Source organism: Otolemur garnettii, unplaced genomic scaffold (assembly GCF_000181295.1).
Source record: "Otolemur garnettii isolate 467f Iridium unplaced genomic scaffold, OtoGar3 scaffold00032, whole genome shotgun sequence".
NCBI classification, from domain to species: domain Eukaryota; kingdom Metazoa; phylum Chordata; class Mammalia; order Primates; family Galagidae; genus Otolemur; species Otolemur garnettii.
Genome location: NW_003852427.1, coordinates 18,497,593 through 18,521,434, shown reverse-complemented (window position 1 = coordinate 18,521,434; position 23,842 = coordinate 18,497,593). Strand labels below are relative to the sequence as shown.

Genomic DNA, 23,842 nt, shown 5'->3' with positions numbered 1-23,842 from the left:
AAAAAAGTTGTTATTTGTCACCCTCGGTAGAGTGCTATGGTGTCACAGCTCACAGCAACCTCCAGCACTTGGGCTTACGTGATTCTTTTTGCCTCAGCCTCCCAAGTACCTGGAACTACAGGTGCCCACCAAAACGCCCAGCTATTTTTTGTTGCAGTTTGGCCGGGGCCAGGTTCGAATCCATCATCCTCGGTATGTGGGCCTGGTGCCCTGCGCACTGAGCCACAGGCGCCGCCCCAACCAAAGGATTTCTTAACTCTAATTATTTTGCTAAAGGCAGTTGACTTAACACTGACAATGTCATTAATTGCTTCCTCGCTCTGAAAGCCTTTGACAAATCTCCTGAGGTTAGCTGTGAGTTTATGCCTGCCTAAAATTGACAGAAGGATTTTATGAAAGCTTTAAAGAGAATTACACTTGTTAAACTAAAGGTGTAACTAAGACTATTGTCTTTTTTTGTGCTGAGGGAAATGATTTTCATCTCTTTCGTTTTCCCCATCTATTTTTATGGGTTTTTTTATTTTTATTTTTTTTTTTAATAAGCTAGTCTTGGTTCTTTATTTTTATTCCTCCCTGTTTATTTTTTATTATTTTTTTGAAGATTGCTGAAGGCACCTATAGTACAGTTACTCTTAACTCTGCTTTCTTTTCCAAGGCTGTTTCCCTCGTCTTCTCATCTTCCTCCTCCTCCCCTGCCTCCTCTCCTCCTACTCTCCTTCCTCTTCCTCCTCCTCTCACCCTCCACTCCCTCTCATTTAAAGATCTTCTTAGGAAAACATCCAAGTTTTCTCTCAAGGCAATGGATGAACTCCCCACAGCAGTATCTTCAACTCTTGGATAAAGAAATCTGAATGAGAAGTTTAGCCACGGCAACATTGAAATGTGAGGAAATAGAAGCAAAAGAAAAGAAGACAAATGTAACCGTAACTTCAATGCAAGGAGGTTTCTAGCCCTAGGATTAAATCTGATGATAGTAGGAAGGCTCTAAGTGAGGCCATGGTTAATCAAAATTATGGTGTGTGTAACAGAAAGTGCAGTTGTGCTCCTTTCCTTGGGCGCCTAAGGAAGAGACAACTGTGTGTGCGGCTTGACGTGAAGTGGCAAGCCTGGTACAAGGCCCAGAGCAAAGGGCTGGCATTGAGTTTCTTCTGTCTGTGGGAATAGAACGATCTCTGAATCAGTTTGCTTATAAAACAAGGAGAAGGTACCAGATGTATCTGCACCTCTTTAAAATCTATTTTGCATCCACATATATGTGTGCATGTGTATATATATGTGTGCGTGTATATACATAGAGACATATCATCAACTCTCACTAAAGGAAGAACTTGATGGAGTGGGCCAGGGCCTGCCTGAAGGCACTAGGAGGGAGTCTTGATGTGGTTTGGGGGGTAGTAAGCAAAGCTGAAGGCCCTGTTTGCCTTTCTTAGGACATATTAGAAACTTCCGGCAGGAGCTGTGTTGGGCTGGTTTCTCTGAGACTGCCTGTAGTAACGAATGTTAGAAGTTGTATAGGATTATAGTTATCTGGTCATGTCTTCTTCCTCGGAAACCTTTCTGCCTCAGTATCTAAGTTTCTTGGTAAGTTGACCTTGCCTACCTTGCTGTATTTATTCCTGCTCTTCTGGCCTCCCACCACATTGTCATCTAGCTTGGTGACGGTGAGCTGCGTGAGGGTTTATGTGTCACCTTGGTGGAGCTCACAGTGCCTTGCACTGAGATGGTCAGAGCTCACTCATGCAGGAAGAGGGATCCTTATTATGTGATTTGTAAAAGCAGGGAGAGTGTGGGGTGCTGGTGGGGACATGGGCTCTCTGGGGAGAGGGGAGGTTTGCTGGGCCTCACTGCACGCAGGGGCAGCCTGGACAGTGCAGTCTTGGTCCTCCTGCAGAATCCCCAGTGTGGCCCGACCAGGATGGAGGGTCAAGCTGGCTAACGTGTCCTTGGATGAAACCAAGCACAACTTGTCAGCCACTTAGAAGTTGATCCCAAGGGAAGAGCCAGCGTCACTTAACCGCCGTGCCATTGTTAGGATGGTGATGAAGATAATGATGCTGACAATTAAAAAGATAATTAATTGTTTTCCTTCTTTTAGTCACATAGAAAAAATCACCACATGGCAAGACCCTAGGAAGGCGATGAATCAGCCCCTGAATCATATGAACCTCCACCCTGCCGTCAGTTCCACACCAGTGCCTCAGAGGTCCATGGCAGTGTCCCAGCCAAATCTCGGTAAGCCCCAAGCTTTGACTCCGAGCGGAAGAAACGCCTATTCAACCCAGGGTCTGTGGGGCTCAGAAGTGGCCCTGGCTGTCTCTGTCCTTCACTGTGGTTTTTAATCCCTCTTGGCTGGATTGCCGTAGTACCTTCCTCTGCCTTCGCTGCCTTTCCTCGGCTACTTTGCCACCAGGTCACGATGCTGCTACCTTAGGTTTACACTATAGTTCCAGCACCCCTCCGGTTGCCTTTCAGCGTCCTCTGAAAAGTCACTTACACTTCCCGTCGTCACCTAGACTAAGGCCAGCAGGGCACGTGCCCCTCTCTGTGGTTTAGCCCCTGAAGACTACCCTACAGTTGGCTCGGCGCCTGTGGCTCAAGTGGCTAAGGCGCCAGCCACGTACACCTAAGGTGGCGGGTTCGAATCCAGCCCTGACCCGCCAAACAACAATGATGGCTGCAACCCAAAAATAGCTGGGTGTTGTGGCGGGCGCCTGTGGTCCCAGCTACTTGGGAGGCGGAGGCAGGAGACTCGCTTGAGCCCAGGAGTTGGAGGTTGGTGTGAGCTGTGATGCCACAGCACTCTGCCCAGGAGGACAGCTTGAGGCTCTGTCTCAAAAAAAAAAAAAAGAAAAAGAATACCCTACAGTTGCAAACTCTGGTCTCAAATCCCTTTACTCCTTTTCCCTTTTTGGGGGGGGAGGGGTGCATAATAACTTCAAACTACATGTCTGACAGCAGGCTAGGTGCTTTCATGCTTTTATCTTATGAAATCCTCCAAGTAACCCTACACAAAGTAACAGACTCTATAGTTCATAGATGATGAAACTTTCTGGAAGTCACACAGCTTGTGCATTGCAGAGGTGAGCAGCAGCGCAGATTGGTCCGAGTTTAGAATGCAGTTAACCATTGCATAATTCTCCCCATACTTGCTGCTGGATGATAGGATCACTTTTCACTTTATTTACAGCAATTAAGTGTGATTTTAGACTTGAGGATATTTTCTGCTAATAATATGCCCCCTAGAGATAATCACCAGTAAATCAATAAAGGATAGTAACAGAACTGGCCAGGTCTTTTGGTAGCCATTCCTCTCCTCCCCCTTCAGTGCTAAAAAAAAGGGCCAAATTTAAAGTTTTATTATGTAAAAGATGGTGCTTTTTTTCCCAGATAACATTTCCATTTAAGATCAGATACCCAGATACTGTTTTATACACGGCACAGTTAATTTTAGGGAGTAAAAAGAATCTCCCGTTGGATTTTCAGGAATGAACAGGATAAAAATGGAAGCGTTATTCCTGGACACCCTTCCCTCACACTGTGGCTTAGCCAAAGTGAGTATGAACTCAAGCAGACCCAAGTCAGCTCCAAGTGTCTGTTCTTCCAGGAAGTCTGAATCTTCTGTTTTAAAGCTTGCTGATGTACACTCTGCCCAAAAAGCAAATGGTGTGGGATAACCTCTGCTGTGTTCCTTATCTAAAGGGCAGATCAAAGAAAATGGCACTAGTCCTTGTACCAGTGGTGGTAAATCAAAGTTCCCATGAGTCATTTATTCCAAAAATATAGGAAGGAGGGCTGTGCCTGTGGCTCAAAGGAATAGGGCACCAGCCCCATATACCGGAGGTGACGGGTTCAAACCCAGCCCCAGCCCAAAAAAAAAAAATACATACATATATATATGAAGGAGCTTATGTAGATTATGTACAAAGCAGATGTCAGTGTAGTAAAGAAACCCAAATTTGGTGGCATTAGACTAGTTTTGTGGTTTCTTTAGCTATTTAATGTTCATTAAAAATTCTGAAAACTGATTATTAAGGTTTTAACTTTAAGCTTATAAGTCAGTCTTTCTCGAATCCCCATTTCCTCAGTCCCCCGTTTGTTTCCTGGAGCCAGCCAGTGCTTCCAGTGGTGTCTGTGTGTGCTTCCTCACACGAGTGCGAGCGTAGTGGAAAGCTGCCTGTGCCTTGCCCTTTTCACCTCCATATGGAGCTGCCTCATTCTTTTAAAAACTTGCCTGATAGGTTAACATGTGGATATACTATAGTTTATTTAACTAGTTCTCATCTGATGAGATGTTGTTACCGGTGTGCTGGCAGTACACCCAGTACTGGAGTGACTATCTTTGGTCATGCTCTTTGATGCCTTCTCCTTAGTTTTTGTTTTGTTTTTCTGATACAGGGTCTTGCTTTGTTGCCCAGGCTAGAGTATAGTGTTGTCATCATAACTCACTGTACCTCAAACTCTTGGGCTCAAATGATCTTCCTGCCTCGGCCTCCCGAGTAGTTGGGACTACAGGCTCATGCCTTGATACTCAGCTACTTTTTCCTATTATATTAAGATGGAGAGTCTCATTCTTATTTAGGCTGATCTCGAGCCCATGACTTAAGTGATCCTCTTGCGCTGGCTGGGATTATAGGTATGAGCCACTGTACCTGGCCTCTTCTTAATTAAAAAAAATTGCACAGGCTCGGTGCCCATAGTACAGTGGTTATGGTGCCAGCCACATGCACCAAGGCTGGCAAGTTTGATCCCAGCCCTGGCCAGCTAACCAACAATGACAATTGTAACAACAAAAAAAGCCAGGCGTTGTAGCGGGTACCTGTAGTCCCAGCTACTTGGGAGGCTGAGGCAAGAGAATCACTTGAGCCCAAGAGTTTGAGGTTGCTATGAACTGTGATACCATAGCACTCTACCAAGGGTGACATAGAAAGACTGTCTAAAAAAAAAAAAATTGCACAATAAGTAGGAAGTTGGCTAATTAAATTAGAATAACCTTAAATGCTTGAAACTTAATATTGAAGGCACACATGAGTGTCTACAAACACAATTGCAGTAGTAAAGTATATCTAAAGAAGTTATAATCTGAGCATTCTGAAACCAAGTCACCTGTGACTGAAGAAAATACCTTAGTTTTCATATTTGTAATAAATCAGCACAATGAATTTCTCAAGACACATAATCTTGGCTTTTTCCAACAACATTTGAGTATTTGCCCATTGCAAAATGAGTTGCTATCTTACAGAGAATCACAGATGTGTTCAAAGGATGGAAATATCACTGGGAATGCTGAGTAAGTTCCAAAGACCGTGAGATAATTTATAGCCACAAAGCTGTCCTAATAAGAAATGATTTATTCAGAATATTTCATTTCAAGCTATAACTCTGCCTGCGGTTCATGGTGTTTATCAGTCTTTAAAAGTAAAAAAGAGCAGATCCTCTCTTCTTCTTCTTTTTTTTTTAAAGCTAGAACTTTGATACTTTGTAGTAGAATATAGCTGACTTAGTGAACTTAAGTGATATGTCCCCTTCAATGGGCGATATTTATGTACTTGTTACATGTGAAAAGGATGCCGAAGTATGGTTAATAAGATTACTATATGCTAATTTTATGTGTCTCTTGAGCTGTGATATAATCAGTGACATAGTTAAGTAAATTAAGGAATACATCTCCTTTTTTGAGAGCTCACATTTTTTTGTAGGTTAGGTACATGGATGCAGGAATCAGAATGCCAGATTTGAGTCCCAGCTCTGCAGTTCCTACTTCGGTGACCCTGTTTAGTTACTTAATTGTGCCTCACTCTGCCCATAGGTAGAAAGGGGATAATTAATGATATGAGCAAATACAGGTGGCCATAAAGTTCATACGTAATTTAAAATAGTGTGCAATTTTGCACACGAACTTTATGGCCACCCTGTATGTGGGTTTATATATGTAAAATACTTAGAACTGTACTTGCTAAAATGAATGTCTATTCTTATTGTCACCATTATTCTGTGTGGAAAAAATTTTTATGTTTTATTTAACTATAGCATGTTATGTTTGGAGATAATTTCATTGCTCGCTCTAAGGTTTTCAAGAAAAAAGATTTTTTTTTTTTTTGAGCTGGTTAGAATGCAGAGTGCTTTAAGTTAGGGGTGATGAATTTCATCGCTTTCAGGGAAGAGAGTGCCCCCTGGTGTAAATGTTTCCATTCCTTGGTCCCCTGAGAAACTTCTTACTGGTAGATATTTTATTTCTTCTAAGAACTTTTTATTTATTTATTTATTTATTTTTGAGACAGAGTCTATGTTGCTCTTGATAGAGATGTACCCCTGAAATAGTTTACAAATAAAGTCATAGTTTATCTGTGAGAAGAGAGATCCATCACTTAAAGTCATCTTGGAGCAAGTAACGTTGTAAAAATAGTAGTTCTTTCTGCCTGTTGGCGGATTTGTTTTACTCTCTCTGAATTGTCAAACACCTAAGTCAAATGAAATAAGCTCTGGAGGGGAAGCTGCAAAAATAATTTTTTTTTATACTTTAGTTCAAATAACCATCTCCAGCTTGGTGTAGTTTTTAACTGAAGTTTTAGTTTTTGTATTAGGTACAATACAAACCTAAGGTTTTACCCAATTTGATTCTGTCAGAGCGGATTAGTGACCTTTAAGCGTAATGTCCAGATGTGCCCAGTGAGTGGAAGAAAAAAAGAAGACCTTGGAGGTCTTTGGATAGTGATGAGGAGAGGTTACCTCTCGATGGAAGCCCTGCCACTGTTGTCATATCTAACTAGTTTAGAATCCTGACTTAATAAGTCACACGATGGGGGTGGGAAGTTTTATTTTTTCGTAACACAAACCAGATTGACTTTTGGATGTTTTAAGTAGATTACTAGCCTTAATTAATACCTACTAGAAATTTTAAAGGAACAAAAAAAATGAAACAAACAAACAAAAAATAGACGGTCTATGTAGGCCCTGTTATAAAATATATATAACGTGGACCCTGGAGAACGGAGCCTGCTGGGAAACTTAGTCCTTTGTTAGGGTGATGGTGAAATGGGCGTGGATTGGGCTGTTTTAAATGGTGTTTGACAGGAAGAATATGGAGGCAGAATTAGGTTTCTCTTTGGGTAGCCATGTATTAGTTGGATTACTTAGCCTCTCTGAGTCTCATTTTCCTTATCTGTAAAAGGGTGATAAAGACTTAGCATCTGGTAAGTTGTTGGTTTTTTTTTTTTTTTTTTTTTTTTTTGAGACACAGTCTCACTGTGTTACCCTTGGTTGAGTACTGTGGCGTCACAGCTCATAGCAACCTCAAACTCTTGGGCTTAAGCAATTCTCTTGCCTGAGCCTCCCAAGTAGCTGGGACTACAGGCACCCGTCACAATGCCCGGCTATTTTTGTTGCAGCTGTCATTGTTTTCCAGGCCTAGGCTGGGTTTGAACCGGCCACCCTCAGTGTATATGGCCAACACCTTACCCACTGAGCTATGGGAGCCGCCTGGTAAGTCTGTGCCTTGGTACTTGGTAAGCCTCCAAAGACCTGTATTGTTTTTGCTATTATTGTTAGCTGGTACCCTTGTTTTTCCTCACTTTTCTAGCCCCTGAGTGCCCAGAGGAAGACCTTTGGTTATGCTTTACTAGAAAGCCAGTCTGAGGGGCGGCACCTGTGGCTCAAAGGAGTAGGGTGCCGGCCCCATATGCCAGAGGTAGCAGGTTCAAACCCAGCCCTGGCCAAAAACTGCAAAAAAAAAAAAAAAAAAAGAAAAATGAAGCCAGTCTGTTTCTCCTTCAGGAAAACCCAAACATGGCTATGGTAACTTACATCATTTCAGCGCTTTTGCTTACAAATTGTGAAACGAGCTGATGTTATACCAAAAAATGACATTTAACCTCAGACAACAGCTATGAGAAGATGAAGAGGAGCAGGCTCATGACCCGGTCCTGTCACCAGTCGGGTCACTAATGGGGAGTTTGTGAAGAGCAGTCAGACTTTGGAGTTCTTGGTGAAGGGCACTTTTTACCTTGCAAGTGGTGACAGTGTCAGGTTTTCCCATTTCTTGCCACACAAACACTGAAATCATGTAGCAACTTAAAGTACAATATATTAAAAAAAGATTTTTTTTTTTTAAACGAAAAGAAAGTGACATGCAAGTTTTCTGCCTTCTCGGTGGTAATCCTAGCGACCATAAACCATGGCGTGCTGGGCTCCCGCCACGCATTAACTGAGCTCTTTGTTGGAATGAGGACCCGACCCAGAGTGCCAAAACCCTTCCAGACGGTACAGGAAGAATAAAGACTTTATAATAACCTCTCCAGACTGTCAGCTGTAGCCAGTTCAGAAACTCTGGGCAAAGTGCAGCCAAAGTGTATTTTCAATACTATAGGAACAAAAAAAAGAAATTACACATACACACACTTCCCTCTTTGAAGATGTGCCATCTGCCAGTCCAGTCTGAGTCCTCCAGGTCTGTGTCTTGAGCTGTACTTCAAATTATAAACACATGTGTGGGGTTTTTTTTGTTTTGTTTTGTTTTTTCTTTTGGGGCTTACTTTTCAAGACAAGATGGAAAATCCTGTCTGTGCTCAGGTTGCTACGTTGGCTCCTTCTTCCCTCTAGGAAGTGTGCAAAGACACTTAAGAATGTTTTATCAACTGCAAATAAAACAGCAAGACTGCAGCTAAGCATCGCTTAAAGCACGTAGAAAGGTGTCCTGAGAGTTCGCGAGCAGTCAGAATTACACTTTGGTATCTTCTGTTTTTCTTTATTCCAGTGGTTTTTTTCCCTCATCGCATTTATGTGGTGAGTTCATGGCAGACGCATCTGGCTACTGTGATTTTTCCAGATCTGCCCTTCTCCCCGTTGAGCTCTGTGGCTTTAAGCAGCATAAATTAGACTAAAGTGCACAGGCCGGCGCCGGGCACACACACCCCCTAAGACCAATGAAAAAGAAACCTGTACACCTCACGGAGGTGGTGGGGTGCTGCTAGGATTGCTGTGGCGGAAAGTGTGCATTTATGGAAGAAAATGAGCACTGGTGGACACAGGAAAAGGGGAAGATGTTCCTATGTAAAGGGATTTTTTTCCTTGATTGGAAAAGGAAGAACAAGTTTTCTTCACACCATAGAAAATCAATTTTCTTTTCTTAGATTTTCGAGGAAGCTGTCAAAATTCTCTCCAGTTAATCAGCATTACTGAAGACTGCTCTTCTTTGGGGATTCCAGAAGGAGATTCATTATAGCTCTTTCTTTTAAGGTTCTTTAAGAAATATGTGAAATGGGGCCTGAAAGACATTTGCTAAGTCAATTGCTTCCATTTCTTTTGGGTAAGAAAATAGGACATGATAGTGTGTAAAAGAAATAAATAAGCCTTGTGTTTTCATGGCTGTGTTAACATTTATCTTAGCGTGGATGAATCTTCATCTAGACTAGTATTCATTTACCTTGATGTCTTAACATCAGGTGATGACGACTTGCAGATTTTATGATAAGAAATTCAGAAATTTAGGTAGAAAATACCATCTTTGTTAAGAAATATGGAGCCGGCTCGGCGCCTATAGCTCAACCAGCTAAGGCGCCAGCCACGTACACCTAAGGTGGCGGGTTCGAATCCCCAGCCTGGACTCGCCAAACAACAATGATGGCTGCAACCAAAATATAGCCGGGCGTTGTGGCGGGTGCCTGTGGTCCCAGCTACTTGGGAGGCGGAGGCAGGAGACTCGCTTGAGCCCAGGAGTTGGAGGTTGCTGTGAGCGTGATGCCATGGCACTCTACCTAGGGGGACAGCTTGAGGCTCTGTCTCAAAAAAAAAAAAAAAAGGAATTTTGGGGCCTTCAAAATTTTTTATTTTTTAGATTTTCTAAAAAAAAAAAAATTAGTCTCCAAGAGACTTCAATGGTCTCTAAAATTCCAAAGTAGAATGCTAGATGAACATTTTGGAATGCTGTGTACATAAGATGTGTTAGTTACAATAGCTTGTAAGTAAATAAAGGCCTGTAATATGAAAATAAATATATTTGTAACCTGTGAAATAGACTATGTAGACACATGGAAAACTGCTTATTACAGCATTCTAATATTAGACAGCAGGAAAAATTATTTATGCTGTGATTATAAATTTATTTTTAAAAAATGACTTTGTTTAGATTCCCTTTTCCCATAAGACTAAATTTCTTGAAGACTGAGAGCTTGCTCTTCATCTGTGTATTTTTAGCCCCTAGCGACATGCAGTATGCATCATAGATGCACTATTTTATAGAATAATTTTGTGAATAAATTAGGTATTTTTAAAATGTTAATAGAGATTAGAGTTAGATTATGGGTGATTGCCCCTATTTTCTCTGTAATGTGGGTTATATTACTTTTATGATAGCCACAAAGAGAACCACTTGGTACCTTTGAGTTTTTTAGGTTGGAAGAGGAGGATGTGGTGTGGGAAAGCAGGCTCCGGGCCCTGCATGTGATACAGACCAAACCAGGAATGTGCCAGCGTGCAGTTGACTGAGTCTGCCTGTGGTGAACGAATTATTTATTCACTAGTCTCTGGGACCGTTGTTTCTCCTCGTGCGGTCCAGGCCTGTGTCCCTTGGCACATTTGTTAAACAAGCGTCTTCATAACCCAGTTGTTTGTTCCCAAAAGAACCATCCTGGGCTGCTGCTGCTGCTGGGCAGGATTCTGCTGGGCCTCCCCCTGGAAATTCTGTGCGTAGATCCAGAGTGGCATCTGGAGAGGTCAGGCGTTTTCAAGTGCCCAGATGTTTCTCTCAGGTGCAGGAGCCACAGCAGAATTGTGCAATGATTGGAAATTATAATTATAATAAAAATACAAAACCCATTCAAACATAGAGTCTTTGGCTTACCTGGAAAGTACCTGGAGTAGGATTGCCAAGTTTTTGACGGAGTGTTTTTGGTCTGAAGTTGACGTTTATTGTGGCATTGGCTTTTGTCATTTTGGCACGTAGTGCACACATGAGCTTTGGGCAAGGAAACACAAAGCCACTTTCCAGAGAGTTCTGATCCCAGATACACCAAGTAAACTTCAAAAATGAGAACAAAAGTTACAGCTCGGGATCTGGATTCTTGAATTGTATTGTTTCATTTGGCGGGTAAATGGATAAGTCCACTTCCCGTTCTACTTTCTGAGAGTGGGATTGAGTGTCCGGCCTCTGTAAGTCTAACCGTCTGAAAACTTCCAGAGATGCCCCTTATACCCAGAGAAGAGGAAAGTGTCTAGGGAAGGAGGTCAAGGCTAGGTCAGACTTTTTTATTACTTTGTTTGTACCACATTAATTAATTAATTAATTAATTAAATTTTTGTGGGATCTAATCTCTTCACCAAACTGTGGCCTCTGTTGAAGGATTTAAAAATCATTTTGACAGTTTTAGTGCTGTTTGCTGGCAGACTTCCAGGGTTTTCCTTTGGGAACTTCCTTGCTGTGAAGAATTTCACCCAGTTCAAGTCTGACGCCCTGTGTTGGCAGTGAGATTCTGCCATGGTTTGTCATTCAGCCAGTTGTTCCAAATTGGTAAGTGCTGAGTGACATTTTGACATTTCTCTCTGATCTCCTCTTCGGGGGCCACTGGTACTGTTGCCCCTTCCTGTGTGTGATCGTTACCTCCCCCTCCCAGGTACCAACTGATTGATTTCTTCTTCCTTTTTCTGGAAGTCTAAATTTATTCCCTGGGTGTTCTGCAGTTGCTGGTGGTCACGAACAGCTGTTCTTCCATGTTTTACTCTGAGTAATTCTCTGCAGATGAAGTCAGCAAAATACGACCATAAGAGGAGCCAGGAAAACAAAAGCTGCCACAGGCTTTTTCTCCTTATGTGCTCACCCCCTTCCCTGTGTTTTTTTTTTTTTTTTAAGGGCAGTTAAAAAAGTAAGATCCTAAACATATATGAGGCAGTAAGATTTAAGAATTATTTTTTTCATATTATATAATTGCTGTTGAGACATTGTGGGAAATGCTGATCAGCAAAAAGTAAAACAATAAAAAGCCACTGTGATATTATTCAGACTCACACTAGCATTTTCTTCTATATTTGTCTTGTCTTTTTCCAATACAAACATTAAACACAAAAAGATGGAAACTCGTCTATACTATTTTTCTGGACTGTTTTTGTTTGTTTGTTTTTAAAGAGATGGCTCTTGCTCTATCTCCCCAGCCAGAGTGCAGAGGTGTGATCACAGCTCCTTGTATTCTTAAATTTCTGGCCTCAAGCAATCTGTGCTCCTGCCTCAGCTCCCTGAGTAGTTGAGTCCACAGGCGGGTGCCATCCAGCTAGGAGAGGCTGGGCCTTGCTATGTGGCTTAAGCTGCTCTTAACCTTCTGGTCCCAACCAGTCCTCCTGCTTTATCTTCCAAAGTTGCTGGGATTACAGACATGAGCCACAATATCTGACTGTAGCCTACTTTTAAAACTCTGTAGACCAAAGAGTATCTTTCTATATCAGTAAATCTTTTTCTATAATACAATATGTTTTGATGAGTTGTTTTAAAAAGTCCAAATGGCATTTATGACATGCAAATCTCCTTCCCACCCTGACCCCAGGGAAACCAGCTTCCTGAGTGTTCTTACAGAGACACTCTACATACACATGCATGCCTGGGTAGATACAGTGTGTCTCTTTAAATCTTAACAAATCTTTGTGAGCTTTCTTAACTGTACTTATGATTTATTTATTATTTGTCAGGAATATATAATAGTCTGTTCTATTAATGTGCCATATTTTATTTAACCAGTCCCCTGTGCTAGATATTTAAAATGGTTTTTTAAAAATGATTGTCCATTACTATTAAACAGTGCTACACTGTGTATCCTTGGACATAAATCCTTGTGCCATGTGCCAAGCTCTTAGAAGGTAATTTTACAGAGGTAGAAATTCCTCCATCAAGGAGTGTGTGCATTTAATGTTTCCATAAATATTGTTCGGTTTCTTTTCAAAAAAGTTATACCAGTTTATAATACTATCAATAAAGTGCTTTTCCTCATACCTTGCCCAATATTGTTTATTATCAGACTTTATAGTCTTCACAATTCTGATAGATACAAACTAGATTCTCATTATTTCAGTTTTTTAAGTTAAAAAATTAATCTAAGTTAAAAAATAAGAAGACGGGGACATGTTTCCTTTGCTTATAACCCATCGCACCATGTTGATGGCTGTACAGTATTCCTTGTGTAAATTTATTTAACTAACAATGTCGTAATTTATTTAACCAGTGCTTCTTTTGAGAGGCATATAGTTTGAACTTTTCTAGTTTCTTTGGAATGTTTGTGAATAAAATATAAAAATTCCTTTAACAGCACCGTTTTAGCATCCTTTGCTTTTATGAAATGAAGCAAGGAATTGTCTAAAGGGCCTCCGTGTTTAGGGCGGGTTTGGGGTGCTCCTTTCCGTTAACCACATCTAAGGTCTCCACAGAAAGTGTATTTTTAACCAGACACCCTCACTTTCCCACTGGCCCTGGTCTTCAGCATGTATATCCATACGTTTCTCGACTGAACCATAAATGGAAGTTTCCTTGGAAGCTGTTTTGCTTCCCGGTACGTGTCGTGCATTTCATTCCATATTATTTTCGTCCTCTTCTTTTGCAGTATTAGATTTCTCAGACGCCAGTGAAGAGTGAGTTGTGAGTTTTGAATTTTGCCAAGATTTAAATATTTGCAGAGCTGGAAAGAAAGAAAGTTAAAAAAAAAAAAAAATTCACGCGGCGGATTGAGTCCTGGCTCACGAGGCCTTCATCTAGTTGCTTCAGAGCTCCCATGTCAAATATCAAGAAAATACTCTTTTATTTCCACCCTTACCTACTACTATAATGCCTGAATTAATTAGGACAGAACTATATTTTCTTGCCAAATGGAATTGGATCATCCCACCCTAACAAAACAAAAACTCGAGGCAGCTCCAGACTGAAGGTTTCTGGATGTCTTCCTGACCTCATCTGTGCCTGCGGCTCTCAGACAAGGGACACTCCTGAGATGCCTCTTCCTGGATTGTTTCTCTGTTTAATGGGCTTCTTCTCTTCTGCGACTCCTCTGATTTTAAGTGCATGGGATATTTTTTTCCCTGCAATTTGAGGGAATCTCAGGGTCCAAACTACAGTATATTAAAATAGGGTGGCTTTGGCCTGAGATAGCCCTCGCTCCGTGTGTTCACCGTTGCTGGTTCCCTCTCTGTTCCTCTCATCCCTTCATTCACTTCTCCTCTGAGGGAGGCCAGAGTAGCCCCACGCTCTCAGCTTTGACCTTGGGAAGTGAGGAGTTGTCCCAGCAGGGTCCGAAGTTTACAGTCACCTCTCTTGGCATCCCAGGTTTCGCTATGAAAAACTGTAATTTCCTTTTCTGGGTGTCTTGTCCTCAGAGGCAACTGTCCAGTAGTGTCTCTTCTGAAAGACTTTCCCAGCTAGTCCTGTGGAGAGAGTAACACTTTGTCCTGCCTTCTGGGCTTCTCTATGTTTTGAAAATGAACATCCTTTAAATAATAGTTGGGGACTGGGTTGGAGAGGGGGAGCCTGGGAGCAAATGTTCCCATCCCTACCCCAATCAGTTACCAAAACCATTGTTTAATAAGGTTTTCCTCAGAGATCAGCAATGCCACAGAACAATGGCCCTGTACAGAACACTTTGGACCCTGCCAGACTGAGAATTCTCAGTCCCCAGTGAGTTTGGGCTATGTGTAGAGAGGTTTTGTTTTTAAATTTGTTACTTTTTATTTTGAAGTAATCTTACGCATACATCAACTGTAGTTTTAAAAAGGAATACCCTCACCCAGATCTGCCTTTGTTAATTGTTTATAATTTGCTTGTAAACAAAACCATACTTGCTTACCTATCTCTGGCTGTGTGTATATTTACGGTTTTTTCCTTTTTTTTTCCTTCTGAACCATTTGAGACAAGTTGGAGACATTATGCTTCTTTATCTCTAAATACCTCAGATTGTATTTTCCCAAAGGACATATTCTTTCTTTTTTTTTTTAAAGACAGAGTCTTAATTTATTGCTCTTGATAGAGTACTGTGACATCACAGCTCACAGCAACCTCCAACTCCTGGGCTTAGGCGATTCTCTTGCCTCAGCCTCCGAAGCAGCTGGGACTACAGGTGCCCACCACAACGCCCGGCTATTTTTTGTTGCAGTTTGGCAGGGCTGGGTTCGAACCTGCCACCCTTGGTATATGGGGCCAGCGCCCTACTCACTGAGCCACAGGCATGCCCATCAAAGGACATATTCTTTTTTTTTTTTTTTTTTTTTTGAGACAGAGCCTCAAGCTGTCCCCCTGGGTAGAGTGGTGTGGCATCACAGCTCACAGCAACCTCCAACTCCTGGGCTCAAGCGAGTCTCCTGCCTCGGCCTCCCAAATAGCTGGGACCACAGGCGCCCGCCACAATGCCTGGCTATTTTTTGGTTGTAGCCATCCTTGTTGTTTGGCAGGCCCGGGCTGGATTCGAACTCGCCACCTTAGGGGTGTGTGGCTGGCACCTTAGCCGCTTGAGCCACAGGCGCTGAGTCTTTTTGTTTTAATTTTTAAGAACCCCTTTGACATACCCTCCCAAATTAAATTTGGAACTATAGGCTTTTGCCCTATTTTGCTCAGGACCAGAATCTCCTTTGGTAAATGTTTAAGAGCAGAGCCACTTTGGTTTCTCCCTACCCCCATCCTTGCCCCACACCTTATCATTTCTTCCCAAGGATGACCCTGAACCACCTCATAGGGCTAAGAAACAACAAGCGACAGACTCCAGGACGCTGATCCTGAGAGGCCCTTTCCTTCATACTCCCAGAACTTAACCATGTCTTGAGTTTCTTCAGAATTTTTAATTTTATCATAGGGTGTGAAATAATCTGGCACTTTCCCGCATAGTTCAAGCTGTGAACTTGGGAGGAGATTTCTGTTTCTCTGGAAAAGAGGCCAATGCTCACCAGAGGACTAGTCCCTGCCCTCACCCTCCGCCCCTCATCCAGGTGGGCTGCCCTGTTTCTGCACAGTACTCCAAGCTCACAGTTCCCACCTTAGGACCTTTGCCCTTGCCGTCCCTGGCCTGATATGTCCCCCACCCTAATTTCCACACTGCATTCAGATTTTTCTTGTAGATCTCATATCACCTCTTCTCAGAGGCCTGCCTTAACTTCCCTGCCTGAAGTAGCTCCCCATTTGTTTGTTCAAAGCCCTCGTCACTAAAATTACTCTGTGTGTTTGGTGTTACTTGTCTCCCCATTAGACTGTGAGCTCGTGAAGGTCAGAGACCTTGCCATCTTGCTCATCGCTCAGTCTAGGAATAAGAAACAGTGGGAATGAATAGTTAAGTGCACAGTAGAACACTGGTAAGAAAAAAAAAATTCAGACACCGCCACTACGATTAATATTTTAATACTTTTTCATTTCGAAGGTAAGTAACTCTTTTGAGGTCACCAGAAATCTTACAAGATCTGGAGGTTCAGCACTCAATGAAATGCATATATATACAAATTTCCAAAATTTAGGGTATGATTTTACCAGATTTCCTAATCCCGCTACCCCTGGTTAAATTCTTGTTTTGTTTTGTTTCCTGAGTAGTCTGGGCCCAGTGCAAACACCTGCATCAGATTATTATCTTTGCAAATTTGATTGCTGAAAAATGGCTCTTTAATTTGCATTTCTATGATTCCTTGTCAGCTGATAATTTTCCACGATTGATTATTAATTGCATGTTCTTTTTTATAAATCCTTTCCATCTTTTGACTATCTCTTGAAGCCCTTGGTGTCTGTTGTATGACCTCTTTGAATAATAATGATATTTACTAAAATGACACATTATAACAAAGGAAAAGAGATTAAATACTAGAGGCTTACACTGACACACACACACACCCCCCCCCCCCGCTCCTTGTGGAACACAGCTGCAAATTCATTCTCTGTCTGTTAGTTTGGGTTGTCATACTTTGCACCTGGAGTAGTTTTAAAATCATTCAAGAAAGCTAACCAATAAAAAGCTACTGTAGACTCTCTCCTGGCTAATGAAAATAAATGCACGCATCAGAGTTTCCATTTCCTGCTGGATAAAAGTATACCTATTGTCTGAGGATAAGAAAATAGTTTTGGTTATGTCGCTATTGCCCAGCCACAGAATTAAATTCAAAGTCACAAGGATAACTTTGGGAAGCAGCAAAGTGAACACCCAATTTCCTTTTTTGCAAGCTAGGTTATTGTTTATCTAAATTCGCTAGTTCCATGGATGTTCTTCCTGCCACCAGCCACTTTTGATAAATCCCAGCAATCTGATGGACTCTGAGTAGCACATTGTGATGCTCTTTCAGTGGAAGGAGGATGATTTCTTTATAGCAGGATCTAGAAAGAAGAAAAAGGAAAACATGCCAGAAAGATGGGATTTTTTTTTTTTTCACCAGACTTTTCTGGATACGTTATAACAGGGAGAGCTAATGTCTAAATCTTTTAAATGCCGAGAAAATATGCATTTAGGGTAATGGATTTATGAGGACATTCTAAAAGTCAGTGTTACAGGCGTTTTGATATTTACACCTAGGAGAATAGAATTGCCTGGATGCTCCAACACTGGTTTGTGGACTGGATTACTTTTTGGATGGGCAGGACAGGATAACAAGTAGGAAAATCGCTTCTGGGTGCTAAAAATTCAGGGTTGCCTGTGAAATAAATGCAGCTGTGGGGGTTATAAGTCTAAAACTAGAAGGGTCTGGGGCATCTGGAGAGTTGAAGGCCCAGCTGCCAAGCTTTGGGGCACCTGGGAGTGGTTTTAAGACTTGAAACAGTAAAGCTGGGAAAGTGTGGCTGAAGGTCCCTATACCCCAGAGTGCTGTGCTGTATTGACCGAGCTGGATGGGAAATTTCCTTATAGTTATTCTCACCCAGAACTGGAATAAAGGGCTCAGTGTGGAGATGGGATAGTGCAACTTCTCAGTTTAATACTTTACAGATTTTTGGAACCAAATGCACCCTGAAGTGAAAAGCTGCTTTTTTTTTTCTTTTCTTTTTTTTGCTGACCTTGTTGGACAGCTAATACAGTTTCTGGGAAATAAGAGAAACAAGCAGCTCATTGTTGGCAGGAGCAGAGAGAGACGTAGAAGGGCGAGAGACGCGTCTGCAGCCCTTTTCCCCCTTCATTGTATTGTGATTGAGTCAAGGCTGGGCTGTGGCTGGATTTCTCTCCCTACCTCTGCAGACATATGTTTCCCATCAGACAGGGCTGCGTGACACCTGATGTTGGCTGGTTCCATGAGTTAAGCCACGGACGGCCCATAAACAGAGAGGAAAAGACCTACAGCTGCACTCAGACCCTCTTACTGCTGATTTTTTTTTTTAAGCTTGGTGTGGCTGTGTCTGCACATAAGTCAGAAAGGATTTACGCCCGTATGTTCTGGCCTCTTCCAGTTGAGTACCGTAACTCTCCCAGACCCCTGTGGCCGAAAAATCTAGTGTCACTTCTTGGCACCAACTCACTTTGCCGTATAGACTTTCCTAAGTTTTCAAAGTTAATTTGATATTGTCTTTTTTTGGAGGATTGACGAACAAAGTGCTGTGGCGTTTTCTGTCAAAACAGATCACACAAACAGGGTGTCATCAAAACGTGGAATTCATGTTGATGCCATTATTTTAAAATAAGTACATTAGTTAAATTAGGCTTCACTTGGCTTTTCTTAAAGTAGGGGAAAGGAAACATTGCTTGTCCTTGTCACCAAGTTTTACTTAGCAGATATTTTCTGATTCCAGAGGCTGGGCAGGGCACATTGGTGATTGGTGACTGGTACAGCGTCTCACACACTCTCAGCTTCCCGGGGTTTGTCACTGAATCTGCCTGTGATTTGTGCTGAGTCATTTCACCTTCCCCAGCTCTTCATCTCTAAAATAAGTGAACTACTCCAAGTCATCGGTTTTAAAGTGTGTCCTGAGGTCCTGCACCAGAATCTCAGGGGGATGTGTGCAGAAGCTTGACTTCATTGTTCAGTCTCCAAAAGTGTGGTGCCTTTCAAAATATTTTAAAAATTTCACCATGACAGTTGAGAAATGCCTGTAGAGAAGGCAGAGTGATTGCAAGACCCACAGAGTTGAGAGAAGACAGTCACAGGCCAGCACTTAAGCGCTGACTCCCCCCCTCCACCCGGGGGGCAGCAGCAGAGGGCTAGGGCCAGCTGTGGAATGAACCCCTGGATGGAGAGGTAGCCTCTGCTTCAAGCCGTGCATTGGGCTCTGGAGAAAGCTCCCATACTACTAAAGAAACGTTTCAGTGCCACTGGTCGAAAGAAACCAAGGTCCCTTGTGGCCTGAGCTTCTGTGGTGCTGATACAAGGTCTGGTAAATATAGGCCCCCACCTATACTCAGTGTTGTGGGGAAAACAAGGGGTTTGGCACCATTAGTGATAAAACAGAGTCAAATGAAGTGGGGCTAAGCAGGGAATTTTGCTCTGGAAGTAAAGAGGAAGCAGCTAGAATCTAGTACTCGTTAAATATTCACTTATAAAACTCTGGGGGTCACGGTTAAAATGCATCCTCAAGAGAGAATTTTACAGGTTGGAGGGACATTGCGAGTTTTTCATGAGTTTTCTTCTTTATTATAGTTCTCTTTTAAAGAAGAAAAGTATGTGATGATCATCTTCTTATAAATGAAACTAGCAGTTAGTTACCCATTTCTCACCCTGACGTTCCGGGAGAACATGTTTATTAGTGCCTTCTCTGTGCATTAGTCAGATGTGAAATGCGCTAAAATTATTTTTGTACTGTTTTTATAAGGGAAGAATATCTGTATCATTGTGGTTGATTCCAAGGGGTGGAGGGAGCAGACTTGGTTTCTTCCCAGGTCTGGTTTGTGGAGAGCACAGATCCATCCATCAGGAAGATGAGAGTTCAAATCACAGGGAGAGAATAGTTTATTCAATATTTCTTAAAAGAACTTGGCTTCAGGTGTGTGGCTTAACCAGGAGTCCAACAGGAAAGATTTTCCTGACCTTAACCCTTAATCAAGTGCATGTTTATGAGTGATAAACGCAGTCATAAGTAGTCTTTGATTTCTTTAAACTATTACAAAGAGGAAGAAAAAAAAATATTACAAAGTGGATATGTAATATTCCCACTCTGATTATCAAGTAATGGGGATACCTGTATAGGAGGTGGACAGCCACTCTCTTATAATCCAGGAGTACTTGCCAGCAGCTAATCTGGGTAGTCTGATTTCAGTTCAAGATAGTGAATGGTTATTTTGGACTGGGACCTAGTTCTCTTTTTAAGGGAGTGCCTCAGGATGGAGATGGGAGACCTGGGTGTTGCTACCCCCAGTTAGCCCTGGGGCTGTGGCAGTCACAGGCCTAGGGTGAAAAATTCTCCCGTTGACTGGGACTTTCCCAGATTCAGCACTGAAAGCCCTGTGTCCTGAGAAACCCCCACCCCACCAGGAACAAACTATGACAGACCCCCGTTCCCATTTTCAGCTTTTGTAGGGAGAGGACAGGGAACGAGGGGAGAATCAGAAGCCCTTATACTCCCCTCTCCTGCTGTGTTTAGACTCCCCTGGGAAGTGTTTCTGATGTGATATATATAAACTTATTAGCCTAAATTGCCCACTGATGAGGAGAAAGTTTCCCAGATCCCAAACCCAGTATGTGACCCAGTGTGTATATTTGAATGTTGCGTATTTACCTATTTTGAGAAAATTGCATTCAGGTTTTCAAGACGATGTCAGCTTCTTCCTGTTCCCACCCTCATGTATGATGTTAGACGGGTTATTTAGTAGTGAGTGTCGTTTTATCATAGAAGTAAAAAAACACATAAAAGGTAAATCATTTCGACTATATGGAACTGAAGTTACTTTAGCAAGGTTTCGATCACCACCTATGAGCACTGATATGCAAGTCAAACCATCTTTGACATCTTCCCATTAAATCAACGTTTGCTGATGGAGAATTTCAGCGGCTATTCCAGCAGTCTTTTTTAGAAGCTTGTTTTCCCTGAATCTTGTTTTTCTTTGTTTTTCTGTTACTTTGTATCTTGAATAGCAGTCCCTTTTCCCTTCTCTGGCTTTGTATCCCAAGCAGCGGCTTAATTAATTTTTAAGAGCCAAGCACATCCTAGTAGCTTAATAAATACTAATTTATATTTTATTAAACTTGTAAGTTAGTACTCTGCCAGAACATTTGCTAAGCTGCAGTGGAGCAGCATTTCTGAATTTTCTGACTCAGGAGAAGTAGGCAAATTTGAGAACTGCTGGATTTATTTCTCCCTCTCAGAGAGTCTTGAGACCCCCTTGGTGTATAGTAAAGCCTTTAAGAAATCTTCCAGTAAAAGAAGTTCTTTAAACTTTATTCAGCCCAGCATTTCCTCATCTCATTTGACCCTGGAACAGTCTGGAAGCAATTTTTTTTTTTTTAATGTATTAGCTTAACATCTATTTACTCTCACGGAACACATTATAGACCTTACTTTTTAAAAATATTAAGTCCATATATAACCTATAAAAACTAATATTTGCTGTCTTAGGCAGTGCCCACACAGTTCCTGATATTGATTGGGCATGTTATGATATACTGTTTTTTAGAACAGTTTTAGTTTTATGGAAAAATGGAGAAAAGTTCCTACACCCAGGGAATCCCTGGGTTACAAACGAGATAGGCTCTGTAGGTTTGTTCTTAAGTTGAATTTGTATGTAAGTTGGAACAGGTACATTTACCTATCACCTGAAATAGCCCCGCTCGTAAGTGCAAGTTGTATGTGAGTCTGAAGTTTGTACCTCAGAGACTGCCTGGACCCCTCGTGCAAATTTCCCTGTCGTTAACATCCTACGTTGGCATGGTACCTTTGTTGTAATTAGTGAGCCAGTGTTGATACTATGTTATTGTTAAAATCCATACATCATTCAGATTTTCCATACATTATTCAGATTTCTTTAGTTCTTACCTCATGTCTTTTTCTGTTCTAAGGTCTCATACAGAATACCACATTATCATTATCTTTGTCATGTTTCCATAGATGCCTTTCGACTGTCAGTTTCTTAGACTTTTTTTTTTTTTTTAGAGACAGAGTTTCACTTTATCACCCTCAGTGGAGTGCCGTGGCGTCACAGCTCACAGCAACCTCCAGCTCTTGGGCTTAAGCAATTCTCTTGCCTCAGCCTCCCCAGTAGCTGGGGCTACAGGCACCTGCCACAACACCTGGCTATTATTATTATTTTTTTTTTTTGGTTGCAGTTTGGCTGTGGTCGGGTTTGAACCCACCACCTTCGGTATATGGGGCTGGCGCCCTACTCACTGAGCCATAGGAGCTGCCATTTTTTTTTTTTTTAAATAGACAGTCACTCTATTGCCCTGGGTAGAGTGCTGTGGTGTCATAGCTCACAGCAACCTCAAACTTCTCTCAGTTGAAGCAATCCTCAGACTCCCAAGTAGCTGGGACTACAGATAGGTGCTACCATGCTCTGCTAGTTTTTTTGTTTTTTAGTAGAGCTGGGACCTCACTCTTGTTCTGGCTAGTGTTGAACTCCTGAGCTCAAGCAATCTACCTCCCTCAGCCTCCAGAGTGCTAGGATTACAAGTGTGGGTCACCACACCTGACCTTCCTTAGGCTTTTCTTTGTTTTTGATAACCTTGATATAGTTTTAAGGAGTGATACTTGGATATTTTATAAGATTCTTTTTTATTGGAATTTGATGTTTTTCTCACATTTGGACTGGGGTTGTGGGCTTTGGGGAAGAAGACCACAGGGGTAAAGTACCATTCTCATCACATCGTATCAAGGGGATGTGTGTACTTTCATCGTGACTGTCCCTGTGAATATTGATTATCTGGCCATAGGCCAAGGTAGTAGTTTTCAGATTTCTCTGAAAGTTCTCTCCCACCCAGTCAATGCTTTGGGATCAAATCATTATCTGCCTTTATTCCTTCTTCCCCAGCCCCTCTTTGAGGATGGTGTATCTACATAAATTATTTGGAATTCTGCTATGTAGTCTCTTCTTCCCCTATTTATTCAATTATTTGCTCATAAGAGTATGGACTCATGGATATGATATTTTTATTACACTAATGAACCATAGTCAACAACATGTCAAATTCTCCATTATGGATGGAACAGAGGCACAGTAGGAAATAGGCACTGGGAGTGGAAAAGTCCCAAGGGCTCAGGGAGAGAAAACCCTGACCCATTCACTTAAATGGAATTGTACCTCTGATGTGTTGATAAAACCACACATTTTCAAAAGTTCAACTCAAAGTGCCAGGAGTAGAGATGCCTCAGCTGAGAAGCCTGTGGTCAGAGGAGAGGGGGACTGAGAATGCAATCAGCAATGCGTAACCCACCACAGGTCTTCCTCACCCACCCACCCCCACCCCCCACTCACATGTGAACTGGGGAGGATTTGAAGAAAGCAAAGTAATTTCTGTGTCTTTCTAGGGCTTAGGTATGAAACTTCTAGCCATGGGGCGCCAGCCGTCTTTCCATAATCTACTCAGATCCAGCCCCATGCAGGCCAGTCCATGATGGTTTTTGTATTTGAGCCTAACCTTATGGTTTTGTTTTCTTCACTTGGCAGTGTGTGTGTGTAACTAAAACCTATTTTAAAAATGAGGGAAACGAGCCTAGGACAAGCCACCGAACCTCTCCAAGGCCAAAAAGACACTTGTTAAACATTCCAGGAGGCGCTCTGGGCAGCCTCTCTGATCGTCTGCAGCTCCTGGCTCAGACGAGTTGCCAGAGCCCTTTCTGTCTGTTGCTGTCTACTTCCTGGGGCTGCAGAAGGCAACAGTTCAGGAGGAAAGCCTTTACCTTTTCCCCATTTGCTGCTTATATAGCAAATGCTGCACGGGCCTAGCACTGAGTCCGGGGACCTTCCTGGCCTCAAGCATACTCTTAGAACTTTGTTTTTTTTTTTTTTTT

At 42.1% G+C, this 23,842-nt stretch overlaps 1 protein-coding gene across 1 annotated transcript in view; it reads left to right on the top strand.

Moving 5' to 3' along the window:
* Positions 1 to 23,842, top strand: part of WWTR1 (WW domain containing transcription regulator 1) — a 144,112-nt gene that overhangs the window by 92,344 nt on the left and 27,926 nt on the right. Inside the window, exon 3 of the mRNA XM_003789475.3 lies at positions 2,096 to 2,232. Within this exon, the coding sequence (XP_003789523.1) occupies positions 2,096 to 2,232 (137 nt within the window). The remainder of the gene's footprint in view (positions 1 to 2,095; positions 2,233 to 23,842) is intronic.